Source organism: Fukomys damarensis, unplaced genomic scaffold, assembly GCF_012274545.1.
Source record: "Fukomys damarensis isolate Sample0158 unplaced genomic scaffold, DMR_v1.0_HiC HiC_scaffold_33, whole genome shotgun sequence".
In the NCBI taxonomy this organism is placed as follows: domain Eukaryota; kingdom Metazoa; phylum Chordata; class Mammalia; order Rodentia; family Bathyergidae; genus Fukomys; species Fukomys damarensis.
Genome location: NW_022900945.1, coordinates 28372906 through 28396180, shown reverse-complemented (window position 1 = coordinate 28396180; position 23275 = coordinate 28372906). Strand labels below are relative to the sequence as shown.

Sequence of the window (23275 nt, the reverse complement as noted above, 5' to 3'; positions counted from 1 at the left end):
AGTACAAAAAAAAAAAAAAAAAGAGAAAACAAGTCTTCTGACAGGTATGAAGAAAGATGTCTTCAGGGCATTTCAGGAATCAAGACTCCATCCACTGCAGGCTCAAGAACGCAATGTCAACTTTCCTTTTACAAGCAAATTCCTGGGACTCCTGCTCAAGAAGGGCCTCCTAGGAAACTGGTTCCCCAGAATTAATTTCACCATAAGCAGCCACCCCGGCAGTCAGAGGCTGCAACTGCCATTGTCTAAGGTGGCCTAGCTACTTCTTCCTCTAACAGCAGACCTTGGTGTCATCCATGTAATGCTCATTTTATTGGCATGCAAAATGCCAAAACTGTGGGGTCAGGAAAACTTCCACAAAGATTTCAAAGGAAGGTCTGAAGGGAGCTCCTGAGATAATAGTACATTAAGCCGGAGAATGAAGCCAAAGACGTGGTGGAGACTTCAGGAAATTGGTGCTTCCAGGAATGTCTGCTAAGGAAAGCTGCAGGCCATGAATGTAGCCAGACAAGAGAAAGGTCCTGTGGGTTCCAACTGGTAAGACCATGGATTGGGACCACCCATACCTTTTGGAACTCAGATTTTACCACTGTGTACCATGGATGCCAGATACGAAGCTATGAGACTTAATTTGACAGGTGGGATTGTGACTGTTAATCTTCATATGTCAACTTCATTGGATGAAGAAGTTGGATACTTATATGGTCCCTTGGGTACTCTACATGGTCGCTTGCCTATTACTCTCTGGTACTCTTCTCCTTCTCTGCTTCCTGGCCCCCATGAACTAAGCATCTTGGATCTGCCACACCCTTCCACCAGGATGTTTCCAACTTGGAACCAGTCAGTCATTGAACTGAAACCATGACCGAATTAAGCCTCTCCTCCTTTAAATTCTAGGTGTTAGATATTGCGTCTGAGCAATAAGAAAACTGACTGTCCAAGGTCACAGCAATTAAGTGGCAAACTTGAAGTGCAACTGGAGGTGGTCTGACTCCAAAACTCATGTATAATTCATTGCACTAAGATGGGCATAGGTAAGAAGTGAAGAACTTGTGAGGAAAGAAGTCACCCAGGGAGAAGCTTAGAGAAGAGCAGTGGGCTTGAAGAGAGCCTGGGAAATACCAGCATTTAAGGAGCTGTTCCTTATGAAAAAAGACTGAAAGGAAATGGTCACAGAAATACAAGGAGAACCAGGTGAGTCATGAAGCACAAAGAATCTGGCATTAAAAGGGTGTGAACCAATCCACAGACAGATATGACAAGCACTAAAAGTTTGTTAAATTTTGAAACTAGAAGTCATCAGTGCCTTTAATGAAACAGTTCCAGCAAAATAGAAGAGGAAGCAACCTAATTACAATGGGTTAAACAGCAAAAAAGATGTGACAAAATAGAGAATGCAAATTATGCACTTCCAATGTTTACTAAGTTTTAACATAATGAAAACGTACTACTTTTAGCACTTACTGACTACAGACTGAATGACAAGTACTGTGCCAAGTGTTTTACATACATAGGTCCATTTAATCTTCACCGCAAACTGTGAGGCCCATACACATCATTGCTACAATTTTATAGGTGAAAAAACTGAGGCTTGGAGAGGTTAAATCATATTCTATTCATACAAAATGCTAAGTGGGAAAAAGGTACATTTAAATTCAGGTCTTATAACTTTAAAGAATATACTCTTTCCTGTATGCTTTCATGTTATCAGAGTCTTGGAAGATCACAGAAAATTATTTCCTAAAAATATTTAAATGACCTCAAGCCCAAGGAACTGATCATCTTTTTGAAGAAATTAAAATACATGAAACACTGGCAAACAAAGTAGTATTTATGTAATACCTGACAAAGAAAAGGCTGACAAGCAGATCTGCAATTCCTTCTTTTTTGCTTTGGGGTGGAAACACCAATCCCTTCTCCTATCCCTTAGTGCCAAAACAACAACAACAAAAAAGGCAAGTGATCCAGGCTAATGGTCTCGTAAACACACTAATGCCAGACCTGCAATGGTACTTGTAACAGAAAAGCCTTTATCTATGTGCTGCTTTTAGCAAGATGCACATAATTTAGGACTGTTTACGATGAACAACTCAGGAAGGTATGGATTTATGTAGTTTGACCCCCTTCAGATGTCACAAGCTATGTAACTGACTATTAAATGGGGACATTTCATAACTAAGAGAGTTCTTTCTATATTAGCAACATGAACTACACACATCAGAAACTTTATAGGTAATCCTGTTTCACAGTGTACTCAATGTGAAAAGGATGTGGGAATCATGTTGATAGCCATGAACATCTAGATGCCTCATGATTACCAATATCCTTGAACTATTCATAAGGTTGGATACAGGATAAACTCTTAGATGTATCTGAGACTCCCAATTCTGTTATTCCTGTATGAATCACAAAAACAATGAATCAATCATAAAAGTCTTCCCTTGTTTTTGGAATTTTGTCTTAAAACTTGTACAATAAGTAAGTTTTACAAAGATTTTTGAGAAACTAAAGATATAAGAAAATAAAGGAAAGAAGTTAAGAACAACCACAAGTACAGCAGACAGTAAGGAGTAGTAGTTGGAAGATCCCGCAGCCTAAACTTGGACCACAGATGTGGAAACAAAGGGGCAGCTGAACAATGCAAAGGAAAAGAATCAGTAGCCCTTATTAAATGACAAAGGGACAAATGACAACATTAAGTCTATTGTCAAAAATAGTCAACTCCCTCTTTCCTTCATAACCTTTAAGGTTCCCTTACTTCACAGCTTGCTTTCAAAGAACAGAGTATGGAAAAGAAAAGAACCGACAGTAAAGGAACCTGGTAAACACCACCTTAACCAAGCGATGAAGGTAAACATTAACAGTGATGCCATATGGCTCTCAACTACCCAAGGATAAGAAGAGCCCTTCTCTCCTATGGGATTCTTTCTCAGACCCTGTAAGTTTATTCTTATGTGAGAAAAGCATCACAAAAACCAAGATTGGGGAACTTTTTATGATAAGACTGGCCAGTACTCCTTAATAAGGACTCAAGGGGCTGGGGATTTAGCTCAGCGGTTCCACCGCCTGCCTTGCAAGTGCAAGGTCCTGAATTAGATCCCTGGTACCAAAAAAAAAAAAGACTCAAGGTCAAGAAAAGCAGGAAAAGATCAAAATGGAGAAACCAATGTAGTAAGGCATAGAAAGAGGACCCTAATGGGAAAACTGATAAAACCAAATGAAATCTGGAGTTTACTTAATAGTAATGTACCAGTGCTGTTTTGTAGTTTTGACAAATGTTTCATGATAATGTAAGATGTTAGCAATAGGGAAAACTAACAAGGTGAGGTATATAAGGGTGTTCAGAAATATCTTCACAGCTTTTCTATAAATCTAATATATAAAAACAATGACCAATCTGAAAAGAAAATTAAGAAAGCAATTTCATGTACAATAGCATCAAAAAGAATAAGATACTTTACATGGAGATATTCTGTGTCAAGGATTAGAAGATGAGGGATTATTTAAATATTCATATTCTCCAATGAAATCTACACATTCCATACAATCCCTATCAAAATTTCAGTGGTGTTATTTTGCAAAAAATTAACAAAATACTCTAAAATTCATATGGACTCTTAAGGGAATAGCCAAAGTAATCTTTTTTATTTTCAGTGTAGGGGATTGAACTTATGGCCTCACACAAGATAGGCAAGCACTCTGTGCTATATCCCAACCCCTTTTAAAACATTTTTTAAATTTTAAAACAAGATCTAAGTTGCTCAGGCTGGTTTCAAACTTAAGATTTTTCTGCTTCAACTTCTAAAGTAGGTGGGACTACTTTATGTATGCACCACCATGACCAGCCAAGACAGTCTTGAAAATGGATAACAAAGTCGAAGGCCTAATACTTCCTGATTTCAAAACAAATTACCAAACTAAAGTAACCAAGCTGTGTGTTACTGACACAAAGACAGACAGACAGACACACACACGCAATGGACCAGAATACAAAGTCCAGAAATGAACCTTTGAATATATGCCCAAATGCTTTTTAGCAAGGGCACCAAGAAACAAGACTATACAGTGGGGAAGGGATGATCTTTTCATTACATACTGCAAAAGAATAAAGTTGGACCCTGACATTATACAATATTCAAAAGTTGATTCAAAATGGATTAAATATCAAAATGTAGGACTAAAGTATAAAACTCCTAGAAAAAATATAGGATGGAGCAGCATACATGACGGAGGGTAAAAAGTTTCTGGACACCAAATTTGGCAATGATTTCTTAGTTATGACACCAAACACAAGGAAACAAAAACAAAAGAGAAAAGGGACGTCATCAAAATTAAATACTTCCGTGCATCAAAAGAAACAATGATACAGTGAATAGGTAACCTATGAATGAGAGAAAATATTTTCAAATCACATATTTGATAAAGGTTTAATATTCAGAATATATAGAAATATTACAATTTGAAAACAAACCAATTTTAAAATGTCAAAGGACTTCAATAGGAATTCTTTAAAGAAGATATACAAATGGCCAACAGATACATGAAAAGATGTTCAACATCATAAATCACAGAAAAAAATACAAAACCATGAGATATCACTCAATACCCATTAACAGAGCCACGATGACAAAGACAGAAACTGGAACCTTTGTGCATTACTGGGGGAAATCCAAAAATGTGTAATTCTTATGGAAAAAAATACAAAGGTTCCTCAAAAAATTTAATATAAAAGTAGTATAAGATTCAGCAATCTGACTTCTGAAGATATATCCAAAAAGATTCAAAGCAGGATCTCAAAGAGGTATTTGTGCACCCATGTTCATCACAGCGTTATTTACAATAGCCAAGAAGTACAAATGGCCACGGATGGCTGAGCAGATTAAGTGAATGCAGTATGCAGATATAAGAGAATGGTAAGAAGCTTTAGAAAAGGAAATCCTATCACTCACTACAACTTGATGGACCTTGTGGACATTATGCTAAGCTAAATGAGCCAATCACAAAAGGACAAATACAGTATGATTTAACTCATAGGACGTATCTAAAGTAGTCTTGGAGATGGGGGAATTAGTGTTTAATGAATATAATCTCAATTTTGCAAGACGAAAAAGTTTAGAGATCTGCTGTAGAACAACATCAATATACGTGACATTACTATTTACTCTTACAAATGGCTGGGATGGTTAAAAATTATCTAACAATGCCTAGCAATATTATATGCTGTTCCTGATAGTGCATATATTTGAAATAATAGTTTGTAATTTTTTTAAAAAATATTTTTAAAATGAGAGACTAAGATAATGTTGCTATCAGAAGTCAGAGAAAGAAGGAAGTTATCAGCAGGAATATAAACTAGACCCAAGATGAATGAGAGTGGTATTTGTTCTTTTCCACAAAAAACTCCACACAGTTCGAAGAATCAGAATGCTCATGAGCCCGGTATAATAAAACAGTCATACTGTAAAGATAGCTACTTTCAAAAGCTAGCACTATCAGTGACTAGCTAGGGAAAACTGGGAAAGCTACCCTACCCTCTCTAAGACTCACTTTCCTCACTTGTACAATGACAATAATAACTTATATCACATGGTCTCATTTTTTATATGGTAGCTTTACCATCTTAGGAGTCAACATTTCTCAAACCTAAAAATAAACAGCACAATGTAAAAACAACTAATGTTACCAGTAACCTACCGCTGATTCACAAAAGGGCTGGAAAGCTCTGCAAGCAGTCGAAAATTTGCAATGTACCCCAGTACTTGATATTTCTGGATGATAAACATAAGACATAATATCAGAGATAACATTCTTATCAAAATATCCAAAGACTTTAGAAATACTCAATAGATATATAATTTATATAAAAACAGAATAAAAATTTTTCTTTTTACTACTGATTTTCTTCCCTATGAGAATTTACAAGAAATGTTCTTACAATTCCTACAGTATTTTTAAGAGATGGCATATTATGTTCACTTAGAAAAGGTTTCAGGCAGTTGTCTTAGACTGAACTAATCAACTCTGTAATTTATAATTAGTAATATTCTTCAGTTACCATAGAATGACATGGTTGTCTGAGTTGCAAAAGTTGAGAAATTTCATAGCAATTAACCTAACAGGAACCCATTTTTATATTTCATTATTATGTAGAATTACTTTAAAAATCTCAGAAGTATTATTACTCTTCATAATATTTATATGTATGAAGATACCTTTGCCAACTATAACATGACAAATCTGATCTATCATACTTGATCTAAAAATATTTGTCAATCAAGATATCCTAGAGCTAAAACAGACTTCTTTAGTACCTTTCTAAATTTAAATATAATTAGTACATGATACCAATTTATTAATATGAAAAGTACAGTAGTTAATAAACATTGGAAAGGAAACCAAAAGTAAACATTCTAAGAATTTTATTTATACTTTAAAAATTCTACTAGAGGAGTCATTATAAACTTCCAATTAAATCAGAATCGATTACATATAAAAAATTATCTGATTTATTAGATTCTGCACACAAAATGTAGGAAACTATTTTTCTACTGGATAAACCATGCTAAATCGGAAAACATGAAGCATTAAAAAAATAACAATTTAACTTTTTAATTTGAAGATTTTTAGCATTTATCTGAGTTACTTATACAAGAAATATAAAATTCAGAGCTGATGACAAGAATTAGCTTTCCCAAGGTTAAAAACTTTATAATCTCAAATTCATTGTCTTTGATGATACTGGAATGTATGACAAATAAGAAGGGAGGAGGGATGGACAAAGAGAAAAACTAGCTAGCAAGATGGGCAATGTGCTTGTGGGGGTGAGGCTGGGGGCGTAAGAGAGTCAACCAGCACAGCCACACTAGTCCAAAAACATAACTATGGACAGGAAAGACTTATGCACAGGTTGTATTACTTTAATATAGAAATATAGTGAATAGTTAATAGTAGCAATTAATAGTAATAAGACTACACGAATAAACTGAAAAAATGAGGGTTTTTTTCTGTCCCTTTAACTCTGCTAGACATTTATGTTTAATAGGCTATGATATTGAATGGTTTTGGTTTTTGCAGTACTGCGGATTAAACTCAGGGCCTTCACATTGAATTACATCCTCAGCCTCCCCCTCCCTTTTTCTTTTGGAGACAGGATCTTGTTAAGTTGCTAAGTTACCGAGGCTGGACTCAAATTTGCCATCTTCCTGCCTCTGCCTCCCAGAATGGTGGGATTATAGTCATATACCACCATGCCAGGAAATTAGAAATGTTAGTATAAACTCAAATGAGTTCATGTATTTGATAAGCATGTATTTTATTTCTCATTCATTCATAACATTGTCTTTCTTTCAATTAAGGGCAACTGTTTTTCCAGTATATTTTTACCTCATAACTTTTTCTAGTTTTTAAAAACTAGTTGTTTTAACTCTATTACATTCTGTGTACTTAGAAAATTTGACAGACCTGACTTCTTCAAAATATTATGAGCTAATGCGTTCCTTAGGTCAGCCAAATCCTTCCTAAATTACATACTGTATCTTTCAACTAAATATTTTTTCCAACATGAAATCTCCTACTGAAATGTATTTTATGACTTCTAAAATATTTCATAAGGCATCCCAGTCATTTCAGATATTAAAATAGTATGGTAGCAATGGATTTAATCTTAATTACAGTTTTAAAAACAATGTAATACAAAACATTAATGAAATATATTCCTAAAGCATTGCATTTAAAAGATTACTTCTTCCAATTACTTTTAACTTAGTGTAGAATTAAAAATAACTATTAACCAAAGTATTGAATTAGTTATCAAATAAAATGTGAATTTATGATATGCTCTTTACATGTTAAAAATTTACTAGTAAAAATAGTAAATTTGATATGCTGCTTTTATCATCCAACTTTGGCCAAAGTGCAAATTCTCTACACTTTAAGTAAAACCTCTCCTGACTTTGTAAAAACAAAACCGAACCAGCGGGCGTGGTGGCACACGCCTGTAATCCCAGCACTTGGGAAGGTGAGGCAAGAGGATTGCTGTGTTGCTGAGCTGAGTTGCTGAGTTGAGACCAGCCTGGGCTACATAGTGAGCTCCAGGTCAGTCTCAACTATATAGTGAGACCCTGTATCAAAAAACCAAAAATAAATAAATAAATAAACCTATGGATAACATCCTGGCCCTTCTCCTAACTCTCTGTCCTCTTCTCATAAAGAGTGGTTTGTTCTCATATGTGGAGCCCAGTGGCTAAGTGTGGTTTCCTGAGCAGAAGCCTCAGCATCACTTGAGAATGTGCCAGATATGCACGTTCTCAGGCTCATTCCAGATAATTAATTGGAAACCATGGGACTGGGACAGCAGTCTGTGTCTTCACAGGCTTCTAGATTATTCCAATGTGCATTCAAATATAAGAAGTGCTGTCCTAGGCGAGAGCTGACTACAGCTCTCTATATGTCCAAAGAAGCTAGTTCACTTCACTGTAGTTAGTGAAGGTTTACAGACGCCCTTACTGGGTCCTATGGCATTATCAAAGAGGGCCTGCTACATTTACTCTAGAACAACTTTTCTTGACCCTTCAGCTCCCACTTGGATGTGTCTCCACAGGTTTCACAGTTTGTCTGTTAGAGTACTTGTCCCTTCCATATATACATGTATATTTTCCCCTTGTGCCTCATTCACTGTGAAAGCCTAGCAAGATGGCTAGCCATTTCCTGAAATGAATCTCATCTGCTCACCACTGTTAACTGCATCACCTCTGGAGTCAAAATCACATTTACATCTAAGGAAGGGAAGGGAAGGGAAATTGAGGTATCAAGAGTTAAATTTCCTCCCATCAGAGCAAGCGGATGTTATCTAATATTGCTATCTGACACTGACAAATCAAAAGATGGACAGTCTCTCAAAGTGGGCACCATCAATTTCTTCCCTCCCTGTATGTGCATAATGTCCCTCAAATCAAGGAGTAAAATCATACTTCTCTCCCCTTGAATCTGGGCTACCATTTGCCATTCCCTTGACCAAGTGAGTACAGCAGAATTTAGGTTCTGAGTCTTTTGAAGCTAGGTCATGAGAAGCCTTGCTTTCTTCCAGATCTCTTGGAATGATCACAACTGAAATGCTCCCTTTCAGAACACATTTGCCAGACTGTGAGAAGCCTAAGCCTCATAGAAAGGGCCCATTGAGATGCCCCAGTCTACAGCTCTCACTGACACCTAGCAGAGAGCCTGCAGAATCCCCCAGTCACATGAATGGCTGCATCAACAATCTCCTAGGAGACACCCTCCCCCACTAAAGATTTTTCCTTGCACATCATCAGTAGTAATTTTCTAATATGCCAAATGTAATGTATCAAGGGTGTTTTTTTTGTTGTTAAATATCCTACAACTATTCTATTAAAAGAAATAATTCAAAGCTAGCAAACTGAAATTGCCGTGCCATTCATCAGTTTGCCTTATTTTTTATCCAGATGTACACTATCCCCCATACCTATGCAAATTCTATACTCTGACACCCTCACTCCTGAATATCTCAGGAAGAGCTGATGTTTTCTGATCCAGGAAGCTTTTCATACGTATTTCTGCCAATCTGAGTATGTATATTTTTTCAAAGTTCTGTTTAGGTCACACCTGTCTCAAAAATCTATCTCTTAGAAAATTCAAAAAGGCTTAAATATACATAGGAAAATATAGGTGAAATTTATATAAGCTGTAAGTTTATAAAGTATTGTCAGTAGCTTTCTCTGGAGAATCACACCTAGAAAGTGTTATACTCACTGCGCACCAAATTTCTAAAAACTCAATTTTCTTACAAACATTTACATCTGCAGGAAAACACAGAAATCACTACAATGATCTTTTCATTCCCACAGGTCCTGTGACACATTATCCTTACTCCCAGCCTTCCACCTCTTCCACTGCAAAATCACCAAACTTTATAACTCCCAGTAGTCCCAATTCCAACATCTGAAATAACCCTTTTCTACTCAATAGTCCTTCCACATTTCTAGGATATTTTAACGTTGTCATATCTTCTTTCTTATCTTTTCCAGGTTAATATCTCGGCCTTCCACTAATAAATAATAAAATAAACCAGTTAATCTAATCTCCCCTCTCTAGTTAACTAGTTGCTCTAATGGTTTTCCTAAAACATATGCAATACCAGACACTCCAGATAATTTTATTATTAGGTGTGGTCTGACCAGGCAAACTATAACATGTTTCAATTAAATACTGTGCCTCCCCTAACGGAATCTTTCATTTGAAAACAGCTCTGTTAGCAGATACAATGTACAATTTGTAAACTGAAGTGTGGTTCACCTATCTTCAGGTCATTCCTTTGCTTACATATTATTAAAAACTAATGCAAAGTTTAACATTTAACACTATTAAATTCCGTCTATTTGCTTCAGTCTCTTACTCCAGGTATGCTTTTTTAAAAAATGTAATACTTTGTTCAACACATTAGCTATTATTAGTTCTCCTTCCTAAATTTTTGTCAGTCAATTGATAAGCTTGTTTTAAAAAATATTTTTATTGTGGTAAAGTACGTAAGAAAAAATTTATCCCTTTGACAAGGGTACCCTTTAAAATGTTCTATTCAGTATGAATACATTAAGTACATTCACTTTGCAATTATCATCACAATCTTCAGAATTTTTTCAAATTTTTGAAATTAATGAGTTAGTTATAAACCACCTGTATATTTGTGATTTGAAATAGATTTCTGTGAGTTATGAAGTTACAAGTGAGTTATAGAAACTCAGTAAAACAATTCCCAAGACTTACTTCTATCAGTTTGTTGCTCATTAGTATAGAAGAAAGTTAAAAATTCTTTATTTCAGGAGGAAAAGATTATTCAATAAGTTACTTATGTTTTAAAAATAATTTTCATTATTTAGGTGGTCAGTGGTAAATGAAAAGCATATTGACCTCAATATCCAATCTTGCTTTGGGAGCTACATTAGCTGACTATTTTTAACATCAACCTAGCTAATTTTAAAGTTTTTTTGTTTGTTTGTTTGGTTTTTTTGATACAGGGAACCAAACTTAGGACCTGTGCTTGCAAGGCAGACAGCGGAAGCACTGAGCTAAATCCCTGGCCCAAAATTTTGTTATCTTTTGAAATGGTGTTCTAACAGTTACTACAGTTACCTACATTTTTTAAAAGGTGTGCTACTGAAAAGAAAAGAGATACACTAGTTAAGTATAGTTGAAAATAGGCAATACTTTTAAAATAATATTTTTTCTTTTGTACACAATGATAAAATATTAGTGAGCATTTATCTCAGGCACTCCTGGGAAGTTTTCAAAGACTATATTAAGCTTCACTGATCTGACATTAAAAATATTTCATTTTCAATATCTCTTTGTACACACACTTTTGTACACATTTGCTCAAAAATACTTTTAAAACATAAACACTGAGCTAAAGCATTAAACAAAAACAGAGCTTCTCACCTAATTTAAGGCACTATGCTGCACCTAGTATCCTTATGTAAATACACAAAGACCATTTGAATCTAAATTTTCTTCCTAAATTGCAGAACACCTTAATGATAAGATGTCAAGGTAGTATAATAATATAGAAAGATGCACTTAATGATTTTCAAGTTCACATGTTTTCCAAACGTAAATCATTATATACAAGCATGGTGAGCCAGGGATTTAGCTCAGTGGAGCTGTCGCCTGCCTCGCAATCACAAGGTCCTGAGTTACATCCCCAGTACCCCCCCACATCAAAAAAATATATATATATACAAGCATGGTTTGACTAAATATTGAGGAGGCAATTCACTGGGAATGGAGGAAAAAACAAGATACTGGAGAAGTTAGTAAGGATGACAAAGGATAGTGGGTTACCCTTGAAATCTCCATCAAAGCATAAATGTGTTCATTTCCTTTGCCATAATAAGAGATCCGCCTAACATGCTTTCTTTGGTAACCAGTATCTTGTTCTAAGGGTAAAAGGTGAATATCAATGGGAAACCCTGAAGGATTTCTACATAGGCAGAAGAGGATTCTTTAAGCTCTAAATTATTCTGCCATGAAAATTTAACTCCAGAAAATACAGCAGAGGGAAGTACAAAAGTTTCAACGGAGACACTGAACAGCCTCAATGTGACATGTAAAACCCTAAATCCAAGATAATTTTATTATTCAACTATTTTCGTTGTAAGACATATATTTAAAACCTACAGAAAGTGTTTCTAGCCATCACTTTTCACTTTAAGTTCCAGCCACAAAAATCATTTAAGAAAAGTTTAAACAGTTCACAAGAATCAAGTCAAACTGCTTTCCAAATACCAGTTCTCCTAAGTGATAATTTTATGACCATTTACTCCAGAACATAATAATACTTTTTAGTGAGCCTTAGAATAGCAAAATTCAAAGTGAGATGGGAGGTCACTGCATGGGAAAAGCCCCTTTTATATTCAATGCATAAATGTAAGATCTGTAAATATCATAGGAACTCTATAAATATTCATTTCATCTTTTTTCTATTTTGGTTTGCTATGAATAGATTCACTTTAGATAAATTTTTCACATTAAAACAACAAAACATAGGAAGATATATCAAAATAGTAACAACCATCTCTGGAAAAAAATTGCAATGGATTCTTCTACTTATTAACTTACTCAATAACACAACCATTAATTTATTTTTCAAAATGTAACTTCAGCATGCACTGTTTTTTTTTAAAGGCATGAAAGTCCAAAGTGAAACTAGCATTCATCTCACAGAGTAAACATTCAACTTGCCAATCCACGCACAGCCAGCCATTTGCCAAGTCTTGTGATTTCAGTGGCCAAGACAGAACGGCAGTTCAAATTACTCACATTTTTAAAAACATATTATCTGTTACCAGTTTGTATTTATTCTTCTCATAGTACACTGATTATTTGTAACTCATGCTCAGAGAATATACTTCTCAATGGAAGCATGATATTAAACTCATATGCCCTTACCAGAGTTAACTGATATTGTTAGGTGGTTTGTATGTCTATTTAATATAAGTGTTTACAAACGGTAGGCATAACTATTCATAATCTATTAAAAATTTTAAAAGAGGACATAGAATAAATAATAGAAAATGCCCCTAAAAAACAGCCTATTATTTCAGAAAAAATAAATTATTGGTACCTTTTGATACATAAGTATACATTAAAAGAATCATGGTTTTTGAAACATATATTAACTTTAATTTGTAGCTTTACATAAATAAGAGAGGTGCTTTAATATATTTTAGTATATCTGATTCTTGTAATGATCCCAAATTAACTTATTCACTAGATATCTTCATGTTATTAATATATATTTATATGGATTTTTAAAAATTATAAATATCCAATATATAGATTTTAGCAAAAAGCCCAAAAAGGTCAGATATTACACAAGGTTTTAAAAAGGAGGAAATATGAAATTGTATAACATATCTATTACACAAAATTCTAGTTCACTCCTATTACAAATCTAAATCTTGAGCTTGTTGGTACAGGATATCCAGGTTACTATGGAGAAAGCTAACAAAAATGCAAGGGATATGAAATTGTATATGAAGAAAAAATTTTAGGTGGAGAATTTAATATGCTTTAGTGTCTGGGATTCGTTTCAAAACTTCTCTACTAACTTCACTCTTCAGCCAGGCCTAGTAGGCCTGCCTAATTCACAACCTCTTGGTAGGCTGAGGCAGAACTGTTTGAGCCCCAGAGCTCAGGATCAGCTCAGGCAAGTCAGAGAGATAACTTGAACTCTTAGAAAAATTAGTCTTGGAATTCCAACAAAGTCTCTAAGGAGGATTCTCCTATTGCTTCAACCTATTTAAATGTAATTTTGCACGCATAACAATGTGGTCTGACAGGCTACTACTGTAAATTCTGGCACTCACCAGTACAAAGCAGTATGCATACAGTGCTGCACAATGATGAATTATGAAAAATTTGTCACCAATCACTTTCCAATAGAAAATGAGAATCAACAAATCTGTAAGAAGGACAAATAAATAAGATATTACACAGGAGGAAAGCTACACTGCTTTTCAAGTATATTTAATTCTTCACCATCCACTCTGGGCCATAACACTTTGTTCAGCTCTCAGCTTGTCCAATTACCCACTTTCTCAAAGTATCTGCTCTGGTATATATGAATCACCCACTCTACTGAAGTTCCTTCAGGACAAGGACGAAACTGCATCTTTATACCCTCAGAACCTAGCACAGGCCCCAGAATTCACTATGTAATATAACATTTGATGAAAGTATAAATGAGTAACTTGTTTCCAGGATTATATAAAATGAAAATATTTTCAAATAGAAGTTTAAAATACACTTAAATTGCTGATTTTTGTTACTACAATCATGGAAATGAGTAAGATGGTGGTAGATCAGTTCAACACAATATTACTCAAGATAGTAAAATCACAAAGAACTATGACTATTAAAAAGACATATACAAATAAAAGATGAAGGTATCAAGTTCTCTTTTAAAAGTTTTAAGTCTAAATATCATAATCCAGAAAAAGTTTAACAAAACAGAAACTGCTAAAATGTTAATACAAACATTTTCTTTACAAAATGGTTAAACATGAAATATAAAGAGGGAAACTATCATGCATGAAGACCAGGGCAGGACCTAGAAGTTTTGTGGGTGAAGAGCTGTACAATGTAGAGACCTTCCTTTATGAAAACAGGAATTACTAATACAAAACTAGATACAAATATTTAAAAAGAGGAATCAAATCACACATTTTAAAGAGAACCCAAATACTATAAAAATTTGTGGAATCAAGAATATTTTTAGTTGTTAACTTCCTGATAACCCTCTCCAAATTATTTTCCCTACATATTTTAACTGTATACTCTAGTCACCAACTGATTGATTGATTAACAGATTGTTATCAGGGATTGAACTCAGGACCTTGCGCTTGCAAGGCAGGCAGCAGCACCCCTGAGCTAAATCCCCAGCCCCTCTAGTCACCAATTTATATGACAGTGATTTTGTAATAGGTTCCAGAAAGCATAAAATAAATTCACTTTTTGTTCAATTTGGTTTAGAAAAGTTTTTTCACTTCATTACTCTTGATTGTTTTTTGCATTGTCACCTAATTTGGGAAAATTTTAATAAAGTGCCTTTCATAGAAGATCTGATAATATAAGGTAGGGAGACAAATCTTTCTCTAAGAGAAAGGGGATCAAGAGATGGAGGGAAGAGGAACAGGAAGGATATTGGATGAGTAAAAGGAACTGCAATGCATTATGTATATGCACCAACCACACACAAGGAATGTAAATATTATGTACTGCAAACACATACAAAAAACCCCCCCAAAAACGGGGAACAATGGATGGGTGGACAGGAGAGGGAGGAAGGGAAAGAGGATGATAAAAGGAACTGAGAAAAAAAATAAAAAATAAAAGGAACTGAGATGTGCTATGTACATGTACCAACTTTCCACATGGAAGCAAACGTTATTTACTACACACATGTACTAATAAACTAAAATTTCAAAAAAGAAATTCAGTATACCAGAGAAATATAAAAAAATGAAATTATGTGTACTTATAGATAGTAGAATGATGCATAATTTTTATTTTGTTCTTAATACTTTGTTCCACTTCCCAAATATTTCACTATAAACATCTTTTATATTCAGAAAATGTTAAGACAGAAAGAAATTATTATATCAGAAAGTCAACAGATGCTCAAATTTGTTTATTAGCTTGCTCAGAGATAAGAGAATAATATGATATTGAATTTGTTCATACTGTTTTTGGTTATGCTAAGGATCATCCTCAGAATTTATTTATATCAAACCTGTGAAAATGGGCTTGATCTCAAGTAGAAGTTCCTAAAGTTTTTTGGGGGAATGTTTTACCTACTGATTTGACAATACAAATAAAGCTGTGGCTGAAAAAAAAAAAAAAAAAAAAAAAAAAACAGAAAAATATCTCCTGACGATATTCTGTGAACTGACAACACTCATTCATCAGTGTATGTGGCACATAGTATAAATTCTGTGCTAGCCTTGCCAATGACACCATTTTCTGTCAAATAAACCCTTTTCCAATGTGCTCACGATTCACTTTTTAAATTGGACTATCAAATAATCCAATCAATTTATTATTTCTCTTCCAAACTTATCTCTTCCTCTTAGAATCACTTTTCATATAATCTAATTATTTTTATTACAACACTTGATGGCACATAATTTTCTTTTGAAGTCATCACTTTTCTTTATTACTTTTTTTCATATTACAATATTTGTCTTTTCTTTCAGTTACAAGTTTACAGTTTATTAAATGGTTCCTATACAAATGTCCAAATCATGGCTCTGATATCTCTCGTTTTATTAAGATGGTCTAAGTGACTTTTAAAATTACAATTAAAATAGCATATTCTCATCTTCCCTTGGCCTCACTGTAAAAAAGGCTACTCCAACCTCATGCAGCATGAGACAACATGAGAAGTGACCTCAACTGATTATAACTAAAAGAGCTTACTTTTGTAAATTTTACCAAAACAGTATAAAACTATAACCAATCGAACATATTTCAGGGCCCCAAGTGAGGAATCTTACGGCTTAAGCTTCATTAGCCTCACAGTAATCATATGTTAGAAATTCTTAAGAAGAGAAACCATTAAAAAAAAAAAAAAGTCCGGGGCTACATAGCTGGAGGTCCCACTGTACAACTCAGATCTTCAGTGGGAACCAGAAAGCCAAGAAAAAAAGTTTCACATTCTACTACCATCACAGATATTATTCTCCTCTATCTTGAGTCTAAAAGCTATTCTCAAATAAACTAAAAGCACAGAATACGTATATCTTCATATAATTCCATGGGTAGTTTAAATAAACAGAATAACAATATATCACATACCAGAAATGAGGTAGCCTGAAGCAGTAACAATATTCAGTTTCACAAATGATGAATCACCCCTGTAAACATTAAGAAAAAGTTTTTTAAAGCATATGGCTTATAGGTGACAGCTACATGTTTTCTACTGAAGTTTAAATATAATGATCATCATTCTTAACTATCATCGTTTTTGTTGCCACTCCTGTCTTGTAAGCCTTTAATTAATACTTAATTTAACGGAAGCTTTGTGAGGCCTCACCTGCAAGAGTTCACGACTTGGGAGAAGAAATCATGAAATAAAATCATTGACAGCTTTGCTGCCAGTGTACTACAAGCAGCCTACGTGGACAACAAATGCTCATTTGAGGAAAGTTCTGTTGCTAGATATGAGAGATTGAGGCCAATGGTTCTACAGGAAATGAAGTTGCAAGAAATTCAGGGTAGAATGTGGGGTTTGGAGAGTTAGGATGTGTTCCAGAAGATGATATGACTGTATTTGAACAAATGCAGATTTCTGTACATAAATAAGTGTAGATTTTTATACATGAATAAATGAATAAATGTACATTGCTGTACATGAAAAAATAAGATATCACCTAAAAATAAGCCGTATTGCATCATTTGAAGCAAATACTAAAGAGACCTGGTCTGATTTTCATGGAAATACAGGAAATTCCTCTCACATGTCCATCTATGTTTCCCATGTTATCTCTCTGATATCAAGACAATGGTCAAAAATAAATTTGAAGGCAAAGTTAAGTAGACATTAATCCAGCCAACTATCCTGTCTCAATAAATCATGTCTCAGCTTTGTTCATGACAATGGTTATAATAACTTAGCTTTACTCACTAACACTATATGAATGCTTATCTTATCATACTCTATTTGTTTTGGATAACACAATAATAAGGCAGAATGGCCCTTATTATTTACACACAAATCTAAAATTGTTTTAATGTATTCTGCTGAAGTAACTCTGACTACAAGCATATACCATCAATACACTTTAATAAAGCATATACCATCAATATATTTTAAAATAAGTGACATTTGCATTAACAATTTCTAAATATAGGTCAAAAACAGCTTACCAAAGTGGATCAGCTCTAGTAGCCTCATCAAAGAAGAAAATATATAGGCCCAAAATCCCAACCACCAAAGAATGGCATGTAGATACTACCCTGAAATTAAACAAAGTACATATTAAGGTTTTAGATTCCTTTCAAAAAACTTTAAATCATTCTGATAAGACATTTAACATTCGCAAAGAGTTACACAGTACTTCAAAGCATTAACATATAGAAGAGGAGAATATCTGATAGTACAATTAAAAATTTCCATTTAGAAATCTGAGGGTCACGACTTTACTTTGAAATGAGTAAGAGGAAGAACACCAAGGTCTATAATTTCATGCTAGAAAACTAATGATCATTTCTTGGTTAAAAGTTATAAAGCAAAGCATACATGATGATGCAGTTAATGGTCTTGTGCAGAGAGATGGTAACTGGCAAGGTTATTACCCTGGTCCCTGCTCTGAGCTCCGTCTCCAATAGCACTGCTGTAGGATATCTTCTGTCCCACTCAGCTGAGAATAACTTCCAAGGCTACTGGCCTGTACCAACCCTTGTTCTTTGTGTTGTTGTTTGTTGCACTGAGTCAGTGGTCTCATATGTGCTAGTCAAGCTGCATCTCCAATTCACCTATTCTATATTCTTCAAACAATTTGTGTTGCACAGGCTGGTCTCAAACTCACAGAATCATGCCAAGTGGCTGGGACTACAAACATGAGCTATCACACAGAGCTAGAAAATCCATGTGTGAAATAAAACACTTAGGTGAAAGTAAATGTTTTTAAGATCCAGGTTTTTTTCTTTTATACAAGGAATAAGGGTTAGAAGAAAAACATCAGTTTCTATGAATATATCTTCCTCATAATTTAATGGTTGAATCCAACCTTTAGGATATGCTACTTGAAGAACTATGCAGGATGCTGCTCAGCTGTCCACATAATGGAAGCTTTTTTAACAAAACAATTTCAGATTTTTCTTATCTTTACTTAGTTTATAAGCAAAGAAGTTTCTTTTCATCAGAATAAACGATGAAAAAATTAACTAGAAATTACTAATGTGGAATGAGTTTCTATAATATGACCCCAAATCTTTAAAAATAAGAGAAATATATGCACCAATATTACATTTGATATTGAAAAGTCATTGTAACTAGAGAATTCAATACATTTGATCTAATAGATGATGTGCTCCTAAGTAGCTATATCATGCCAAACCCAATTATATTTCAAATTCACAGAGATTCTCACTAATTTAGTCATTGACAAAGAATTCTTTATGATACCAAAGGATCATTTTGAAGTGTGGATAATTAACCCAATTTATCTGATTTACAACCCTGGAATTTTCATGCTAGGCACACCTGTATTCCATTTGTGCACAGCAAGATAAAAATGTAAATTCCTTAATAGCAAGTAAAACACTCCATCTAAATAATCATACAGACAGATCTCTGCGGCTATTCAGAAATTCTATGAAAGGAAAAAAACATAACCCCCCTAAACAATCTGTTTTACTAACTATAAGTCAACAGGTTTCATTTCAGAAAAACTAACTTATTTATATCTGACACTCAGGTTTCAAATGTCCTTTATTGAGATGCTACAAAGCAAATGGGAAGCATTATAAGCTCTCAGATTATGGAAATTCACACAGAATTCATTAGAGAAAAGTTACATGTTAGTTGGCCTGGTCAAATAGGTCCCACTATACTGAATAGGAAAAGCAAACATCTTGCACTCACACAATATTCTATGTTAAAAGTTCACATTTTCAGAAACTTTTGTCAATAAAAATTTTCTATTTTATTCTTTAAAATCAGATTTCTGGCAAAACAAAATATAGAATCCTTAGTATCTAAAAAGAAACCGCAAAAACAAACTATTGCCTTTTTAAAAAGATTAAAAGAAGGACTGGGGATTAGCTCAGTGGTTCAGCCACCTGCCTCTCAAGCACAAGGTCCTGAGTTCAATTCTTAGTACCCGAAAAAATAAAAGATTAAAAGCAAATGTTTATTCTTATTTAGACAATATTTTTCAAGGAAAGAATGATATGCTAAAATAGCAAGTGTTACTGATTTAATTAACCACAAGTAGTATAAATATTTCTGTTATGAGTCATAAAGCTCTCATAGATAAAGAAGTAAAATTTTGGAGAAACATTTGAAAATTAGTAATAATTCAACACAACAGGGCTTTGTATGCCACAGGTAAGCAACTAAGCAAACAAAAGTAACTCAGAATTTTTTATAAGTTGTAACATGTAAAAATAAGCAAAGGTTCAGATAAAGCAATAACTAAGTACCATTTCTTACTATTATCTCTCGAGTATGCATTTTCTAGTATTTTCTCCTGTCCTTTTCCTACCAGATGGTTTGGAGCATCCATTGTTCAGAGACTTTCCTCATTACCAGAAAGAATGATGTATGTTGTATTGATCTGTATGTTTCAAGACCAAAGGCTGAATTTTGAGCGTCACAAAGAAAATGGCTATATTTTTTTATTCTTTGCACTTTTCTACCTCATAAATTAAATCCCATGTAAACCAGCAGGAATGGGAAGCTAGAATAAGTCTGAGATTGAAAGAAGAAAGCACCATTTGAACAGATGAATCCACTATATAATTCCACATTCCTTTTCCAAATCAGAACTCAGTTTCCCAAATGGTAATTTCCTGCATCACAGAATGGCACTGATAAGACTGCATAATGCAAAAATATTTTTCAATTTCATCATTTCATTTTCATCTTTGCTTCTAACTCTGTGTACTCTCCCTACTTCCTTAGCATGTAACTATCCAAGACCAAGCTCCTTTAACTGCCCTAACCGAAGAGAAAAGGAAATACAGTTCAAAATTTAAAGAATGTATGACTTCTCCATTCTTGTCTTTCTATCTGCCTTCAAATGTTTAAGTTTTTTTAAAATAATGATATCTGGGGCTGGGGATTTAGCACAGGTGACACTGTACCTGCCTTGCAAGTACAGGGTCCTGAGCTCAATCCCCAGAACCAAAAACCAAACAATAACAAAAATAATAGAATCTGTAGCACGCCACATCTGAACAGTATCTTAGTGCTAGTCTTAAGACAAAGAATCACACCTCTTATGTTCTTAAAAATATGTAAGTAAGTCCTTGTTCTCCTCTGGGCAAGGGGAGCTCCAGGTTAGAGTGATCTGGTAGCCATGAGCTGGGCTGAGCCAGGACTCTGGCTTTAGCACAGGCCTGGTCATGTAGGAGGCCAGCAGGAGTGCCTACGGGGACCCTTTGGCTCCTGCATGGCAGCAGGTGCAGTGCAGAGACTGTCTCTGAGGCCCCACCCAGCCTGCAGCTTGGCATCCACCATGAACTGGTCACCAAAAACAACTGCATGTGCACTATGGGCACACCAGTTGTTAAAGAGCAAAAGAGCAGAGGACAGAGAAGTCAAAGATTCTGGATTTTCCAACTAAGGCTACTATTCATTTCACTCACCACCATAGCTGGCTTTTCCCAAAAACGTAGAATACGAGCTCTCCTTCTCTCTCCTGTCTCTATTCTTTTCTGTCTCTCTTCCCTCTCTCCTCTCCCTAACCTGCCTTCCTAATAAAATCTCCAGTCAGAAAAAAAAAAAAAAAAAAGTAGAATACAAAACTACCATTAATATCAGGCTTTTAAAGAAAGCTCTGAACAAGAGCCACAGAAGGGTGTGACCACTGTTACAGCTTGGACAAGGTGGCTGTCCGTTGATGTGACTGAAGGGCTGAGAGTGCTAATATTTAATAGTCTTGTTAAGACCTTCAAGTGGAATGGATGTTGAACAGTCAAAAATCAGCATATGGGCTGGGAATTTAGCTCAGTGGTGCCGCCATCTGCCTCATAAGCACAAGGTCCTAAATTTGATTCCTGGTACCAAAAAAAACAAACAAACAAAAAAGAATCAGCATACGCCCACAGTACAGTGCTTGGAGGAGTATTGGCAGGAGTTGTACGGGCACTGACGCTAGGGCCTGGGGCTGACCTGTCTCACTTCCCATCTGTTTTGAGCCCACTGGAGCTACAGCCATGTCCAGGACGAGATCTCATTGGGTGTGGTGGCACATGTTTGTAATCCCAGCACTGAGAAGACTGAGGTAGGAGGATAGCCTCAAATTTGAATCAAAATTGTGAGCTCAAGACCAGCCTGAACTCAATAGCAGACCTTGTTAAAAACAACAACAACAACTAAATAATTAACTTTACTGATGATTTTTGATTCTACTATGAGCAAGAAGAAACAGAAGAAGCACTTTATGTTAGATAAGGGGATGCCCAGACAGAAGAAATTCGGCCCTCACAAACAAAAGAAGTGGAGCCAGAACTGAGGACAAAGATGTGGAAGCCAATAAAGAGGACAGTAGGAAGAAAGATGCTTCTAATGACCTGGATGACTTGAACTTCTTTAATCAAAAGAAAAAGAAAAAAACAAAGCTATTCGATGTTTATGAAGCTAAAAAGAGGATATAAAGGATCTTAAGATTGGAAGTGAGGAGAACCACGCCTGCTCCCGACCCAGCAGTCATCGCTCAAGCACCAGGAAGGTAGGCCGGCCCCGATCCACCACGGGAAGGAGAGCCACGCCTGCTCCCGACCAAGCAGTCATCACTCAAGCGCAGGGAAGGTAGCCGCACGGGCGCCCCTGAACCCCCATAATCCCCGCCTCCCGCACTCTCAGACCTCCTGACTGTGCAAGTCTTTGGACCCACTCTGCCAAGACAGAGGTGGTCATCAAGGGTATTTTTCTGAGTTCCCAACTTTGAACATCTTTAAAGAAAGGGTGTGGGAAACCTGTAATAGAACGTTGCAGAGGTCAACCATTCAGAAGGATGGGGAACTCAATCTGGGCCTTGCAGCCCGAGGTCAGTCAGCGTCTTGGGGTTCAGCAATCAGCTAACTGAGATCAGGGGTCTTGCATCCTCGCTCTGTCTGAGCCATTAAATGGTAAATATACTATATTGAAAAGTTTGTTCACTGCAGACATGTTCTGGACTGCTTCTTGATTTCAATTTAATTCAAATGATTTAAGGGTGATAGACTAGTTACCACCACAGGTGGTCAGTGTCCAAGTTGTGCTTATCTTAATGTGTCACTGATTGTATCAGTTGGGGTAAAGCATTGCCATTGATTTGATGGCTGTTTTCTCTGATGTTATGAAGATGAGAATGTCTGTGGGTCGTTAGAGACACAGAAGCTAGGGTGCAACTATATCAGGAAGATTTGGGTGATAATCCAGAGATTAAACCAAGGACAGTCTGACAACAAAAATTAAAATGAGAAAACACTTAACCAAAACACAAGGACAGACTTCCAGTTCACCAATGGCAAACAGTAGGGCAAATGAGGA

The 23275-nt window shown here is 35.3% G+C and overlaps 1 protein-coding gene and 1 pseudogene across 15 annotated transcripts in view; one reads left to right on the top strand and one right to left on the bottom strand.

The window, feature by feature from the left end:
- Tlcd4 (TLC domain containing 4) overlaps window positions 1-23275 on the bottom strand; it is a 90114-nt gene that overhangs the window by 3949 nt on the left and 62890 nt on the right. For all 15 annotated transcript variants that reach the window (XM_010639908.3, XM_010639902.3, XM_010639900.3 and 12 more), the window contains 4 exons: window positions 17941-18030; window positions 16870-16928; window positions 13881-13975; window positions 5695-5768 (listed from right to left, as the gene is read on the bottom strand). In XM_010639908.3, the coding sequence (XP_010638210.1) occupies window positions 5695-5768; window positions 13881-13975; window positions 16870-16928; window positions 17941-18030 (318 nt within the window). The remainder of the gene's footprint in view (window positions 1-5694; window positions 5769-13880; window positions 13976-16869; window positions 16929-17940; window positions 18031-23275) is intronic.
- Window positions 21983-23275, top strand: part of LOC104873299 — a 4743-nt pseudogene continuing 3450 nt past the window's right edge.